General features: G+C 36.3%; 1 protein-coding gene across 1 annotated transcript in view; it reads left to right on the top strand.

The window, feature by feature from the left end:
* Positions 1 to 474: 474 nt before the first annotated feature.
* The window catches only part of HTR3B (5-hydroxytryptamine receptor 3B), a 43,355-nt gene continuing 27,539 nt past the window's right edge, over positions 475 to 16,290 (top strand). The window contains exons 1-3 of the mRNA XM_040257788.1: positions 475 to 502; positions 2,412 to 2,480; positions 8,347 to 8,507. Of these exons, the coding sequence (XP_040113722.1) occupies positions 475 to 502; positions 2,412 to 2,480; positions 8,347 to 8,507 (258 nt within the window). The remainder of the gene's footprint in view (positions 503 to 2,411; positions 2,481 to 8,346; positions 8,508 to 16,290) is intronic.

Raw genomic sequence — 16,290 nt, forward strand, 5'->3', positions numbered from 1 at the left:
ATTTCCTTTTTTTAATTTTTCTGAAATATGTTCAAATGCACAGCAAAATTAGAAGCGTAGTAGAAATAACTCACTGCCCTCTCCCTGCTAGCCATTTGAGAGTTCTTTGCAAACATGGTGACCTTTCACCTGTGAGTACTTAGAGAGTTATTCTTAGGAACAAGACATTAATTTACATAATCTCAATACAATCAAAATCAGGAAATTAACATCACTATGTCACTACAGACACTGTTGAGTTTCACTAGTTCACCCCAAAATGTTCTTTTTTTCCCCCAATTTTTTATTTTGAAAATTTCTAACAAAATGTTCTTTGTAACAAAAATATCCACTCGAGAACCACACATGGCATCGAACTGTCAGGTCTCTTTAATCTCCTTTTGTTTGGTACTGTTTCTCAGTCTTTCTTTAACTTTCATAACCTTGACTCTTTGGAAGATCACATGCCTGCTGTTTTGTAGAATGTCCCTCACTATGGAGTCTCCTCCAGGATACATTCAAGGTATGAATTTTTGGCAGGATGAAGACAGAAGGGCTGTTGCATCTTCTCAGATCCTATCTCCTGGTGCACAGCTCATAACTGGTGATGCTAATTTTCATTATTTGATTGAGGTGTTGTCTGCCAGGCTTCTCCACTAGTAGATTTTTTTAAGTCTCTGTAATTAATAAGTATTTTGCGTCAATGTCCTGTTCCTCATCCAGCTTTCACCAACTGGTTTTCATCTCCCATTGATGTTTCTTCTGTAAATTAGTTATCACTACAAAGATTCCATTCTTTCTTCTACATTTATTAGCTGGCATTCTAATTTAAAGGAAAAGATTTCCCTTCTTCACATTCATCTCTTCATTTAAATCAGGATAGACTTGTGGAATATTTGTTATCCTAGTTTGTAGGTTATAATTCTTTGCCATCATTGTTGGTTTTGAAGCTCAAATCATCAAAGATTGGGCCAGAGAGAGCCCCTTCAAGCTGGCTATGCCCACGTATCCCATTCCCATAATTTCTTTAGCACTTCTTTATGGTACAAGGAGGTGTTCTAGACTCTTATATTATACTTTCCTGTCCCAGCCCGAATCACACATTTCTCCATTTCTTCCTTGTAGGTAGGTGTGCTATTTAGAGACCAAGTTCTGGGTATTAGGCATGCTCACTGCTGTTGGGGTGTCCTTGCTCCCAGGCTCTCTAGTGGACAGAGCTAGGAACATATGCATTTATGAACAGAGGCACACACACACCTTTACATTTGTATTTATTTCTGTATTTAGCTACATGTGTTGAAAACCAAGAGCTCACTCTGATACTTCCAAAACTAGCTCAACACTACAAGATTCACCCTAGTTTTCTCCCTTTCCATGTTTGCAACTTCTTTCACCAACAATGGGAAACTAATCAGGGTACACTGAGAGAGCTTCATGATTCTAAACAAAGGGATCAAATAATTAGGAGAACAGGGATCAGGTATATATTTCCCCTCTCAATTTGTTCCGTGAAAACTTATCTCAAACCAGTGGGCTCTACATTTGATTTAGAGTAAAAAGCAGACAGATGCTGGAAATGGTATGAAATTTAATTTTTGTTTCTAGAGCATCTAGGAGTCTACTAATGGAAAATAAATGTATGTGGAATGATGCATCTTTTTCCTTAATAATTAACAGTGAATGGGGCTCAATCAGAAACTGAAAAAAAAACTTTTTTATGAACATTAAACTTTTGTAATTTCATCTTTAATAAGCCTATACACATTCTCTCTTATGTAGTTACTTTCTGAATTGTGGGCAGTGAGAATTTAAGAAGCATTTCTGTTTATCAAAAAAAAAAATCAATGTTTCTTTTAATGAAAGGGGATTAGGAAAAACAAAACACACTCTTCCCACTGTACTGTTTGCAGTTGTTGTTCATTTGATGATACCAGGTTTCCATTAGCTTAGTGTAATTCAAGAGTCCAATAATCATTGTCAAATGCTGAAGATGTTCTGCATAAGTCTGATTTAGAACAGCTATTTGGATCTCAATTATTAATGAAATTAGTGTCCTGAATGTCAGCAAGAGCATTGCCTTAGGTAAAGGCTGTAAAGGAAATCATATTAGTGTGGAATTTCCCCTCCTTAGGGGCTCCTCTTAGATTACATTATTCACTTAGCTATCTCCTGTCAGGGAAATTGAAATGTTGGCCATGATCTGATCCTGGGGCAGAACCAAATGGAGAAGTTAAGGGGTATTGCAATGGCACCAATTCCAAAACATTTGTGTGGTATTGGTATTGCCTTTGGTCCCCTTCAGTGTTTACAAAATAGCATCAGCAAGGACGGCATAAACCGGCAAACACAGAAGAATGGAGTAGAAAGGAGCTCTTTTAGGAAAGACTGAGTGACATTCTATCCAGTAGGCAAGTTGTGTTTCTCATCTTCAGGACGTGCCTGGGGAATACTGGCAGGTATAATGGCTCCTCTGTGGCCCTTCGTCTTGGCAGCTGCCTCAGGTGAGTACGTTAGTGATTTTACTAGGCATCGAATATTAACGCCTAGAACCTAGAGACAAGCCTTTCTATGTTGTGCTATGTAACTCCTCACAGGTGTTTGCTTTTATTTACCATCTGTAAAATGCCAGTCCTGTGAATCTACAAGGAGACCAACACTTTGTTATGACTTTGCTCCTACAGTTATAGGTGTGTATATCCATAGGGCCACACAGCGGGGCTTTCCACAAAGTTAAAAGTAAGCTCTGAAATGTTATAATTGTTTGATAAATTTTTCCTTCCTTAGAAATGAAGCTCTCTTTACAACAATTGATGTTGAGAGTTTGGAGCATTCTTTTTCAGATTTACTTGTATGTCTGAAGAGTATATTTTTATTATTCCAAAACAGTCTTGGTCTTTAGAAGCCCACAGAGAGTCCCTTGGATCCATCACAGCTACAGACACCTGAGTGTCAGTTTGGTGTTAGGGTTTTACATCCAGTCCTACAAAGTCTGTATAGATGTGGAGTGTTTCTCTAAAGATGAGCTGTAGAAACTTGCATGTTTTGAATGTACAATTCCCCTAAAAAAAAACTTAAGAAACTAATACATATATGTTGTGTGTGTATATATATATATATTTCCCCCCTACATTTCTGGAATTAAACTTCCATGGTGCCAGTATTAACACTACCGTATTGAAGCATTTGAGTTAGGATACAATTGGTTCTTAAAAAACATACACAGATCAAAAATTTATGTTCATGCTAGTGTTTCCCAACACTCTTTGTTCCTGAGGGTTCTCCTAGAGCTGATATCTGAATTTCCATGTTTTAAAATATAACTGAAAGTGGAATGAGTCAATTACAGAGATGAGGAAGGAATTTGGTAGCCAAACAGTTGGAAATGATTTTTTTATTGGATAGAGAAGAAAAACGGCCACTTATCATTAAAGTTTAAAAATCTTGGATGTTGAACTTAGAGGATAAAAGCATATCTTAAATAAAAATGAAAACAGAGGAAATTTCATTAAATGCCAAATGGGTTTCTTAGCAGAAAATAATTGTCAACATTAAATGAAGCAAGATAAAATAGAAAAATGAAGGTTTGAAAATAGAAGAAATTCTTCTTAATGATTGCTCTTTTTAATGTTTTGTATTACGCTTGATTTTTGTTCTAAATGTGGCAGAGAAAGTGTTTTAATAGCGTCTCATAGTTAGCACTTGACCATAAATCATACTGAGAATTTACCCTTTGAAATTTTACTGGGTTAATATCAGTTGATTTATAAACATAAGAGCACTTAACAAACCACCAGCTTAGAGCTGGACCCAGAGCAGTGTGCTGGAATAGGATAGGAGGCCTGAATTAGAACCATGTGGTCCTACCACACTGCTCACCAGCCGTGTGACCCTGGGTGAGTCCATGTACCTCTCAGGGATTCTGGTTGCCTGTAAGTTAACTTTTTATTTTGCATATTCATGAAGACCAAATAAGAAAGCGTTATGAAATCGTCAGGTGCAATGCAAATGTAAGATATTGTTGACCTGAAAACACAAACACAGAAAATAACAATGAGCTGTTTCTTTCCAAAAATGTACACCATGCAACTCTTCCTTTTTGTTTTAAATTTTATTTATTTATTTTATTGGAGTATAATTGCTTTACAAGGCTGTGTTAGTTTCTGCTGTAGAACAAAGTGAATCAGCCATGTGTATACATAAATCCTCTCCCTCTTAGTCTTCCCTCCCAGAACCACCCCACCCCTCTAGGTCATCACAGAGCATGGAGCTGGGCTCGCTGTGCTCTACAGCAGGTTCCCACTGGCTGGCTGTTTTACACATGGTAGAAGGCAATGGCACCCCACTCTTGCCTGGAAAATCCCATGGATGGAGGGGCCTGGTAGGCTGCAGTCCATGGGGTTGCTAAGAGTCGGATAGGACTGAGCGTCTTCACTTTCACTTTTCACTTTCATGTATTGGAGAAGGAAATGGCAACCCACTCCAGTGTTCTTGCCTGGAGAATCCCAGGGAGGGGGGAGCCTAGTGGGCTGCCGTCTATGGGGTTGCACAGAGTCGGACACGACTGAAGCGACTTAGCAGCAGCAGCATCAGTGTACATATGCAACTCTTCCTTTTGAAGGGCTACTCACTGTTGTTCCCAGTATTCTCAGGGAGCCAGGGCGGTGTAGTATCAGAGTAAGAGCTTGGTCTTTGGATCCAGATCCGCCTTGTTTAAATTCCATCCTCTTCTCTTGCAAGCTGTGTGATCTTCAGCAGTACTAACTAACCTCACCAAGCCTAGAGTCCCTCACCTGTAAGTGAGTCCTAACAGGGTTGTAGAGTACCTATCTCATAAAGCTCTTGTAGAAGTTAAATGAGATAATTTACGTAAAGGGCTCTAGCCCAGTGCCTGGCACACAGCAAGGCATTTAATCAGTATTAGGTATTTAATAATACCACACACCTAAACCACTATTTCCTTGGAACCTCTCAGATATATTGTAACCTCTCAGATATATGTATTGTTATCTATTGTTCAATAGAAATTGATCAGAGACTAGACAGGAAATTCAGGCAAGTCTTTATTGGGGCCCCTGCTGCAGCAGGGAGAAGTTACACAACTAACAGGTTCCCTAGCTCACACTCTTTACATGGGATGAAGGTAGGGGTGGGTCTGTAATCCAGCCAGAGGCGTTGCTTAGGTATTTTGCCCACCACTTTGGTAGTGTTGTATGCAGGGGGCAAACACTCTTCAGAAGTGGCATTTGGGATTTTGGTCTTTTTGTATCTTGTTCATAATTTGCCCTAACTACATATGCACACAGTTATTTTTAGTCCCTTATAGCCTCTTTGTATTCTGTTTCTCCGGGAGATGTTTGCCCAGGTGCAAACACTACAGCGAAGGACCCTAGGTCCCAGGTCCCAGCCTGTTGCAGTTCTAGTCTCTTAAAGTCCTAAAGGTGGTATACTCACTAAACCAGAAACAGCTCTTTTCATCAAAGTGAAATAAGGAAAGCAAAGGAATAATTCTGTTGTATCATCATCTTTTTAAAACCTCTTTTCACCTAGAAGTGGTTCACAACTCAGTTCGTAACACATTCTCCTTTTCAGAAATCTTACAAGTGCATTATTTGATGCTGATCATTAGTATTCAAGGAGACAGTGCTAGAGTGGTATCTTTTCTGGGTCTGTTGATAGCTTCCATCAGTGTCTGTTGAAACCTCACTGAACTGTGAGTCATTTAGTGCTTGTGTGAATGTCACATTAGCTTTCAAGGGGCATAATTTACTGTTAATTAATGGTCACTTAAATCCTTAATCTCTCTCTTGTAATTGATCTTTCTCCTCAGGCAAATTTGCATTCATAGTAGAAATGTAATTTATTATTTCTCTGCATTTTAAACAAAGAACTATTTCCCCCTGTAGTTTATTTAGGCACGCTTCCCTTTGCTTATTTTTCTATCACTCCCGGTTGCTCTTTTGTTCTTATTTCCAGCTTCCAGAACTTTCTCTTTTTACCCAACGACTTTGACTCATTCTTGAAAATATGTTTATCCATTAGGGACCTATATCCACAGGAAAGATATCAGAAGGGAATTTGAGGCCCTATGAGCAGAGGGTGTAGAGAACATTCATTTCTCAGAATTATTAACTCTGTCTCAGGTGGTTTCCTGTATCAAAACACGCACATTTCAGTGTTTTCCCAGCTGGGACTTGGGAGATTCCAAGCGAGGTAAAACTGAAGTTGCCCTAAGTGAAATTCACAGGAAAAACACCAGACTAATTTTGCTTTGGGGTCCAGAATTATTTCCCATAGGGTCAGCCAGCAAGAAACAGTCCCAAGTAGAGAGGCTGAAGGAGAAGGGGGCAGCAGAAGATAAGACGGTTGGATGGCAACACCAACTCAATGGACAGGAGTTTGAGCAAACTCCAGGAGATAGTGAAGGACAGACAAGCCTGGCGTGCTGCAGTCCATGAGGTCACAAACAGCCAGACACAACTTAGCCAGTGAACAACAACAAAACAAAGATTCATACTACGTCTTTGACAATCGCAGTTCACAAAAGCTAAAGATAATGCGTGATGTGAGCCACCCACCTTGGTTCCCGCATGCCTGAAGAGCGGCTGCCTCTTCTGGCATCTTGTTGGATGAATAGTTAGGGAGTTTAAAACGCTCATTAGATTCCCAGCTCGGATGGTAATGAAAGTGAATATTCCACTGCCCACAATGAGTCTGGATGTCCCCTCCAGCACCGTCGTTAGCATTTTGGTCACACTGGCATTGATAAATCATAGAAATTGCTGCCTGTGGCGGCAAGTGACACGGTATCATTCATAAAGAGATGGGTATAAACAGGATCGTCGCACAGGAGGAAGGTACCTCATTTACAGTTTCCTGATGGAGCCTGCGTACCTTCAGCAGCTCATCAAAATAACCATCAAAACCGCTGAGAGTCACAGTGAATTCACACGCAGGACACCACGGATAGAGTTCACCCGCTCCGTGGCAGGGGGTGTGCAATTTGCTTCAGTCCAATGACTGAGGGAAGCTTTGAATCCCCCAGGGGCCAGCCAAGCTGGTGAACAAAATATCTTTTTGCAATTTCGAGAAAGCCCTCACAGATTTGTCACTTCCAATTGCTGGTGCTCATTTCTCTCGCTTCCTTTCCCTTGGCCTCTCCAGCCTCGACACTCATCACGGCTCCTCCACAGATCAAGATTCCTGGGTCACAGGAAATGGTTGTTCCCTGGAACCTCAGAGAATTTTCCCAAAATGAAGATCTTGTTTTCTGACAAGTGCATTTTAAGACAAACTGAGTGAGAGAACAAATATCATTTTTGAGGAGAAAAATATGAATTGGATTTTCCTTGATTCCATTATTTAGAAATCCACACAGCTCTTTGGATTCAAGTGGTTTGTCCATGTTTCTGCTTGGGTTTTCTATGTGATTTTTGAATTATAAATGGAAAAATTGAAAGAAAAATCCAAGGAGGAAGCTGGCTAAGTGCATCGGAAGCTTTCTCCTGTGTACCAGGAGGGGGTGATACAGGAATAAAGAAAGGATGCTGTCTTCAAGATGCAAGATAGCTGTAAAGATGGAAATGTAGCACAAGTTTGCACCCTCAGAGATGGAGTTGATTTATTTATCTTTACAGTGAGATTTCTCCATTGGGCATTTAGGCCATCAGCTGACTTAATTTTTTTATTCTTTATTGAAGTATAGTTGATTTACAATGTTCAGGCGTGCAATAAAGTGACTCATTTACACACACACACACACACAAACACACTCACGTACAGGCTTCCCAGGTGGCACTAGTGGTAAAGAATCCACCTGCTACTGCAGTGGACACAAGAGATTTGATCCCTGGGTTGGGAAGATCCCCTGGAGTAGGGAATAGCAAGCCACTCCAGTCTTCTTGCTGGAAAATTCCGTGGACAGAGGAGCCTAGCAGGCTACAGTCCATGAAGCTGTAAAGAGTTGGACACGACTGAACACTTTTACTTACACATATATGTTCTTTTTCAGTTTCTTTTCCATTGTAAGTTATGATAAGATGTTGAATATAGTTCCCTGTGCCGTACAGTAGGTCCTCGTTTTTTTTTTTTTTTTAACCTATTTTATATACTGTGTATCTGTTAATCCCTAATTCCCAATTTATCCTAACCCCCTCTTTCCCATTTGGTCACTGTAAATTTGTTTTCTGTATCATCCGCGTCCTTTAAATGTGTCTGACAAAATGTCCATGAGTTGGTTGTGAATTTCAGCAGATTGGGGTGAGCTAAAACTATATTCTTCCAGGAGCGACCGAGCCCTGGGCAGTCTGAAGTCTCCTGAAGATGCTAAGTTCTTATTTTCACCCTCACAGTGATAGCTTTCTTTTTCAGGAATCCTGGCCATGGATACGCCTCATTCCAGGAGTCCTGCTCTGCATCATCTCACCAAGCAGCTATTACAGACATATCGGAAGGAAGTAAGGCCAGTTCACAACTGGACCCAGGCCACCACTGTATACTTGGACGTGTCTGTTCACGCCGTGCTGGATGTGGTAAGGACCATCCTACCATCTCCTAGTCCCATGATTCTTTTGTAAAATTACCCGCTATTTATGCAAGAGAAGTTTTTTTTCTTGAGACTTTCATTGAGCTGATAGAGAAGTTAGTGTTAGATTCATCTTAGCAGTGAGCCTGGGGTACCTAATCATGCTAACTAGCCCCCAACTTACACTGTGAGGGGCAGATAGTCTAGAAATAGGAATTTCACAGAATTAAGATGCTTTCAGAATTGTGGTCATAAGTCACACACATATTTTTATGAGTATCGCTGCAACCAGAAATGGTAATAGATATTATCTTCTGTGGTTTGCATTTCTTGGTGGTAACAGTAGGTTTATGAAACAACTTCTACAACTTACTGCTTGCAATTTTAAAATGAGAAAAAAAATGTCTTGGTTTCCTGAGTTTTTAAGGGACTTTATACCTAAGACATTTGCTAAGGGTGGTAGAAAGATTTATTTATTAAAGCATGTGTTTCCTACTATGGCTGAAAAATGGGTTATTGTGGGAATTAAATGAGAAAATGCATGTAGTTACTAGAGATCTTAGTTAACCCTCAGTAGACGATAGACTGTATAATTATCTCTGCTCCTTCTTTCTCCTTTTTCTTAATTACAAAGTCTTCAATATTAATAGATTCTAGATTTACTTTGATGTCTTTTAAAATCAGACTTTACTGAGCTTGTTAACATAGTTTAAAATTTTTTTTCAATTTACTTTTCAAAACCTTTTTCCAGTTGAGAAGTAATATACAGATACTGAAATGCACAGATATTAAATGTACAGTTCAATGAGTTTTGATAACTGCATGCACCCACACAATTCATACCCCTATATCCATATAGCAAACATTTCCATCACTTTTCCAATCACCATCCCCTCCATCCACAGGGAAAACCACCATTCTGATATCTGTCATCATAGATTATTTTTGCCAATTCTGGAACTTTATAAGAATGAAAATTTGCTGTATGTACTTTATTGTGTCTGGATTTTTCATTCAGCATAATTTTTTTCCCTGTGTTTATTTATTTTTTAATATTTTTTATTGTGGTACAAGCCAAGTAATATAAAACATACTATTTTAATGATATTTAACTATACAGTTCAATAGCACTAAGGACATTCACACTATTATGCAACTTTCATCATCATCCATCTCTGAAATTTTTAACCTTCCTAAACTGGAACTCTGTCCCCATCAAACACTAACTCTCCCCATATACCTTCTCCACCTCACCCTACCTCCTGGCCCCTAGCATCTACCAATGTACTTTTTGACTCTGAATTTGGCTATTCTAGGTACCTCATATAAGTGAAATCAAATAGTATTTGTCTGCACCCAACATATATTGAAATGTTTTTTGAGGTTCATTCATGTTGTACATAGTAGTTTTTCTTTTTTACTGATAGGTAGTATTTGGTTATGGCTCTACCATGATTTGTTTATCCACTCTCCTGTTGATAAGCATTTGTGTTGTTTCCAGGTTTAGTATATTATGAATAAAGCTATGAACATTTCTGTACAGTATTTTGCTGTACATATGTAAAACCTAGAAGTGGAATAACCACCACTTTCTCATCGAATAGAAATATATATTTAATGAGAAACTGCCAGATTGTTTTAGAAAGTGATTGTATGTTGTAACTCCCATCCATTAGCTACGAGAGTTCCCATTTCCCCACATCTTCACCAACATCAGGTATTATTGGTTTTATTTAATTTTAGCCACTATGGTAAACATGTAGGACTATTTCACTGTAGTTTATTTTATACATCCCATGACTAATAAATAGGGACTCTTTTCTAATATGCTTATTGACCACTTGTATATCTTTCCTTGTGAAGTATCTGTTTAAGTCTTTTCCTATTTTTTATAGTGTTGGTTGTTGTTTTTTTTATTATTATTATAGATGTATAGGAATTGCTTGTATGTTCTGAATACAAGTCCTTTGTCATCTATGTATTGCGAATGTTTATTCTCCCACTGTGGCTTGCCTACACATTTGCCTAATGGAGCTTATGAGGAACAAAATTTTAAAATTTAGAAGTCCAATTTTACCAGTTCCTTTATTTATGGTAGTGCTTTCTGGATATTGTCTTAAGAAATCTACTCCATGTTCATCAAAACATTTCCTATATTTTCTTTCAGAAGATTTATGGTTTTTAGTTCCTTATATTTAATTCTATGATATGTTGAGAATTAATTTTTATAATGGTGTGAAGTATAGGTCAGGGTTTTTATTGTTGCTGATTTGTGTTTTGTTTTTGCATTTAGAAAGAATTTGTTCTGGCACCATTTTTTTTAAAGTTTCCCTTTTTCCATTGAATTGCTTTGGTATCTTGACTGAAAATTAAGTTAACTGAGAAGTGTCAGACTATTTGTTATCTTGAAATCAGATAGTATATGTCCTTGAACTTTATTCTTAAGATAGTTTGACTTCTTAGGTCTTTTGTACTTCCAAATAAATTTTATATTCAAATTTTATATTCATTCTTATCACATTTTACTTAAAAAAACCTGCTGGGAGTTTGTTTGGAATGCTGTGAGATCCACAGAGAAATTTAACGAGAGAATTGATATTTTAACAATATTGAGTTTTCCAATGATTGAATATGGTATTTCTCTCCATTTATTTAGGTCTTCAGCAGTGTATTATTTTTAATGTAGAAGTTTCATATATGTTTCTATTAAACTTATTCCATAGTATTTTTGATGCTGTTATAAATATTACTTAAAATTTTAAATGTTCTATTTATTTGTTGCTATTATAAAGAAACTGGATTAATTTTGTATGTTGACTTTGTATCCTGGGACTTTGCAGAATTCACTTACTAATTCCAGTAGTTCTTTTAAAATGAATATTTTCTATATACGCAATCATTTCATTTGCAAGTAGTTTTACTACTTCCTTTTTTAATCTGTGTGCTCTTTATTCTTCTTATCTTGTCTTATTGCATTGTCCAAGACCTCTACCAGTGTTAATGGGAGTGACGAGAGCAGATATCTGTATCTGTTCCATCCTCAGGGAAAAATCTTTCACCATTAAATATGGTGTTAGCTCTAGATTTTTCATAAATGATCTTTATCAAGTTGAAGAAGTCCCCTGCTATTTTTGTACACTGAGAGATATTTTTAAAATCATGAATGTCATGAATTACACCAATATTTTTCTCAATCAATGTGAATGGTCATATGATTTTTGTTTTATGCAGTTAATATGGTAAATTATTTTTGATTGATTTTCAAATGGTAAACCACTCCTGCATTCCTAGAATAAACTCTGCTTGATCCTGACATGTAAACCTTTTTATATATTTCTGAATTTGAATTCCTACTTATGATAGGTTGCATCTATGTTAATGAGGACTACTGGGCTATGGTTTTATTTCTTGTAATGTAGTTGTCTGTTTTTGGTGTTGGTTTTATAAAACCAGATGAAAAGTGTTCCCTCCTCAATTTCCTGAAGGAATTGTGTAATACAGATAATTTTTTTCCCTAATGTTTGATAGAATTCACCAGTAAAACCATCTAGGGCTAGAGTTTTCTTTGTGGGAAAGTTTTTAAATATAAATTCAATTTCACTAACAATATACAATTTTTCAAATTTTCTATTCTTGTGTCACTTTTGGAATTTATATTTTTCAAGGAATTTGTTTTATCAGAGTTGCAAATTTATTTTTTCATAATGTTCCCTTTTAATTCTTTTAATGTCCAAAGGATCATCAGTGATGCTACCTCTTTCATTCCTCATATTAATTATTTGTGTTTTCTCTTATTTCTCTTGACCAATATCTCCGTTGTTTATCAATTTATTTCTTTAAAGAACCAAATGTTGCTTTTGAATTTTCCTTTCAGTTTCTATTTCACTTCTATCTACTCTTATGTTTATTTCCTTTCTTCTGCTTACTGTGCACTTAAGCACAGTTTCTTAAAATGGAAAGTTGTTTTATTGAGTTTAAACCTATTTTTGTTCCTAGTTTCTTAAAATGGAAAGTTGTCTTATTGAGTTTAAACCTATTTTTGTTCCTAATTTTAGCATTTAAAGTTATAAACTTTCCTCCAAACACTAATTTAACTGTATCCTATGAAATTCTGATGCATTTTAAAATTTGAGGTATAAATTATACAGACTGAAACTCATCTTTTTAAAGCCAGTCCCTTCACTCGTCTTTTTAAAGCCAGTCCCTTCCTCTGCTAACCCCAGTCTCTGGCAACCACAGATTTTTTTTTTCTCCCTATGTTTTTGCCTTTCTCATATAAATGGAACCATATTGTATTTTCCTCTTTGTTTTTTGGCTTCTTTCACTTAGAATAATGCCTTTGCGATCCATCCATGTTGTGTTGTTGCACATATCAGTGGTAGTGTTCCATTGTGCAAATGTACTGCAGTTTGTTTATGTATTTACCAGTTGTTGGACATGTGAGTTATTTCTGAGTTCGAGCAATTTTGAATAAAATCACTATAAATATTTGCATATGTTTTTACTTCTGTTGGATAAATACTTGAGAGTGGGATTGTTGAGTTTTATAAGGCAATTTTAACTTTACGAGAAACTGCCAAACTGCTTTCCACAGTGGCTGTATCATTGTACATTCTACCTGCAAATTATGAGAGTTTCAGTTCCTCCACATGATTACCACATTTGATATTGTCAGTCTCTTTAAATGTTAACCATTCTGTTAGGTTTGTGGTGGTATCTCAATGTGGTTTTAAACTCATTTCACTAAAGACTAATGATGTTGAACATCTCTCTGTGTGCTTATTTGTCAACTATCTTTTAAAATGAAGTATTCACTCAAATCTTTTACTTAAAAAAAATAGGGTTGTTTATTATCTTATTATTGACTTGCAAGAGTTCTTTGTACAGTTTTAGTCTATTTCCGGATTCTTTTCTGTCCAGCTAGTCAATATATTTCTCCTTACATCAATATATCGTGTCAATTATTGCACATTACAGAAGTCTTGAAATCAGGTGGTGTGAGTCTTCCAAACATAATTTTCTGTTTTAAAATTGTTTTGACTCTTCAAGGTACTTCACATTTCCATACACACTTACGAATTAGTTCACTCATTTATATTTTTAAGACTGACATATTTTTTATTGAGGTTACATGAAATCTATAGATCAATTAAAGGAGAGTCAAAATTGTAACTTCTAATCCACGACAACACTGTATCTCTCTATTTGTTTAGTTCTTTAATTCTTTGTGTAATGTTTAGCATTTTTCAGTTTTGTGCATATTTGGTAAATTTAATCTGTAAGTAATGCACATTTTTGATGCTATCATAAATGGTATTTTAATTTTAGGTTTCTGTTTCTTGCTAGCATACAAAATATAAATGATCTATATATATTGGCCTTGACCCTGCCATTACATTAATTTTTGAGCCTTTTTGTAGATTTTTTCAGATTTCCTCTGTAGAAGATCATGTTGCCTGTAGATAATGAAAGTTGTACTTCTTTCTTTCCAGTCTTTATACCTTTTCTTTTATTGTTTATTGCACTGGCTCAAACCTTTAGTACAATGTTGAATAGAAGGGTACACTGTTCTATAAATATAAATTCAATAAACATGTTTATAGTATTGCTAAGGATTCTTACAACTTCAATTTTTTTGTTGTTGTTCTATTAATTCATGGAGAGGTATATAAAAATCCCCAACTATAATTGTGGTTTGTCTCTTTCTCTGTAGTGTTATTAGATGCATATACATCTAAGATTATATGTCTTCTTGACAAATAGAATCTTTTACCATTATGAAATACCCTTTTTTACCTCTGGTAATACTTTTTTTCTTAAAGTTATTTTTATGTTTATTTTTTGCATGGTATATATTTTGCCTTCCTTTTATTTTCAGTATCTGTGGCATTGTATTCAAGGTCATTTCTTAGAGAGAGCAAGTAGTTTGGTCTTGCTTTTTCCCAACTTTTTATTTTAAAATAATTATAAATTTATTGGAAGTTGCAAGTAAATTTGTAGAGAGGTTCTGTTCACCCTTCACCCAATGCCCCTTGTATTTATCTTGCATAAATTTGGTATAGCAGCAATACTAGAAAATTGACATTGATGCTTATTCCGATTTCTCTAGATTACATATACTTGTGTGTATGTGTATTTGTGTGTGTGTTTCTCTGTAATTTTATTATACATGTAGCTTTGTGTAACCTCCACTACCACCACGTCGATCTACACAATCTTCACCACAGGGTTCCCTGATACTGCTCACTTATAGACACAATCCTTTCTTCTGACAACTCCTGGCACCCAATAAATCTCTTCTCCATCTTTATAATTGTGTTATTTGAAGACTATTATATAAGTGGAACCATATAGTATGTTTTGAGGTTGCCTCTTTCATTCAGTATAATTCCCTGCAGGTTCATCCAGGTCACTGTGTGTATCAGTTGTTCACTCCTTTTTGTTGCTGAGTTCCCGGGTACTGCTGTTTTAACCTGTCACTCTGTGCATTTTAATTGAAGCGTTTTATCCATTTATGAATACTATCTTGCTATTTGTTTTCTAGCTGTCTCATCTGTTTTCTGCTCCTCTTATCCTGCCTTATTTGGGATAAACTAAATATTTTTAAATATTTGATTTTAGTTTCTCTAAAATCAAATTGACTTTTTTGCAGTCCCTCTGTGTATTATTTTTAGATGTTATTTTAGGGGTTTCCATACCCATCATTAACTTAATATAATGTACTTAGAATTAATGTTAGTATAATTCATATAAAATATAGAAAATGTACAACAGTAAAATTCCACATACCTGTTCCCTTTACATTTGCATACATAATGTATCCTACAATACAATGTTATTATTTTAATGTACTTTGTTAAAATAATTCAATAATTTCTCTTTAATTTATTTTAATGGAGGTGGTTTTCTATGTTAATATTTGAGTGCTATGCTATGAATTACAGACTCTGATTTTTTGAATGAGATTCAGGTATTGAAATTGATGGAAAATAGTTTAAAGTAAAAGTTCAAATTATTTTTTATCTGATGTAAGTTATGTTAGCATAATTTTCCTCTAGCTTAGATAAACCCCTACTCATTAGTTCCTCATAAGCAGTTGCATTTAAATGGAGCACACACAAAAAATCCCCCATTTAGCAAACAGTTTCACTTTACCCAGCTTTACTTTCCCACTCACACTAGTAAAACCACTATATCCTGGATCCTACAAAATATTTTTTAATCAAATGGCAGAAAATGCCCACTCTTACTCTCCACAATGTAGTCTTACACAATGCTCCAATAGAAAACTCCTTTAAATCTCTTTTCTATTTTGATGTTGATCTAGAATTTTAGAAACAGTTTTATGGGGCTGCATCTTCACCCATTTAAGAGATATTCAGTTCAGTTCAGTCACTCAGTCGTGTCCGACTCTTTGCGACCCCATGAATTGCAGCACACCAGGCCTCCCTGTCTGCCGGGGTCCAGCCCCCGCAGGATCCAGGGGAACCTGAAGGAAAAATGGCGTCAGCAGATGATTTAAAGAGAGATAAGGAAAGAATGTTGTAGATAAGAAAATAGAGGAGAGAAAGAGGCTGATATTCCTTAGTTTATATAGAAAGCCAATAAAACTCCGAGACAAGGAGTTTGCCCTTTCACGGAGGCCACAGGTGCCCTCCCAGTCTCCTGAGGGAGTGAAGATGCAGAACGTCTTCCTGTTCAGGTCTTAGAAACCCAGGCAGATAAGTGAACGCAGGGAGCCTCCATGCTCCAAGGGATCAGCCTGAAAAAGAAAGTAAGAGAGAAAAAAA

The sequence above is a fragment of the Oryx dammah genome, unplaced genomic scaffold, assembly GCF_014754425.2.
Source record: "Oryx dammah isolate SB20612 unplaced genomic scaffold, SCBI_Odam_1.1 HiC_scaffold_17, whole genome shotgun sequence".
In the NCBI taxonomy this organism is placed as follows: Eukaryota; Metazoa; Chordata; class Mammalia; order Artiodactyla; family Bovidae; genus Oryx; species Oryx dammah.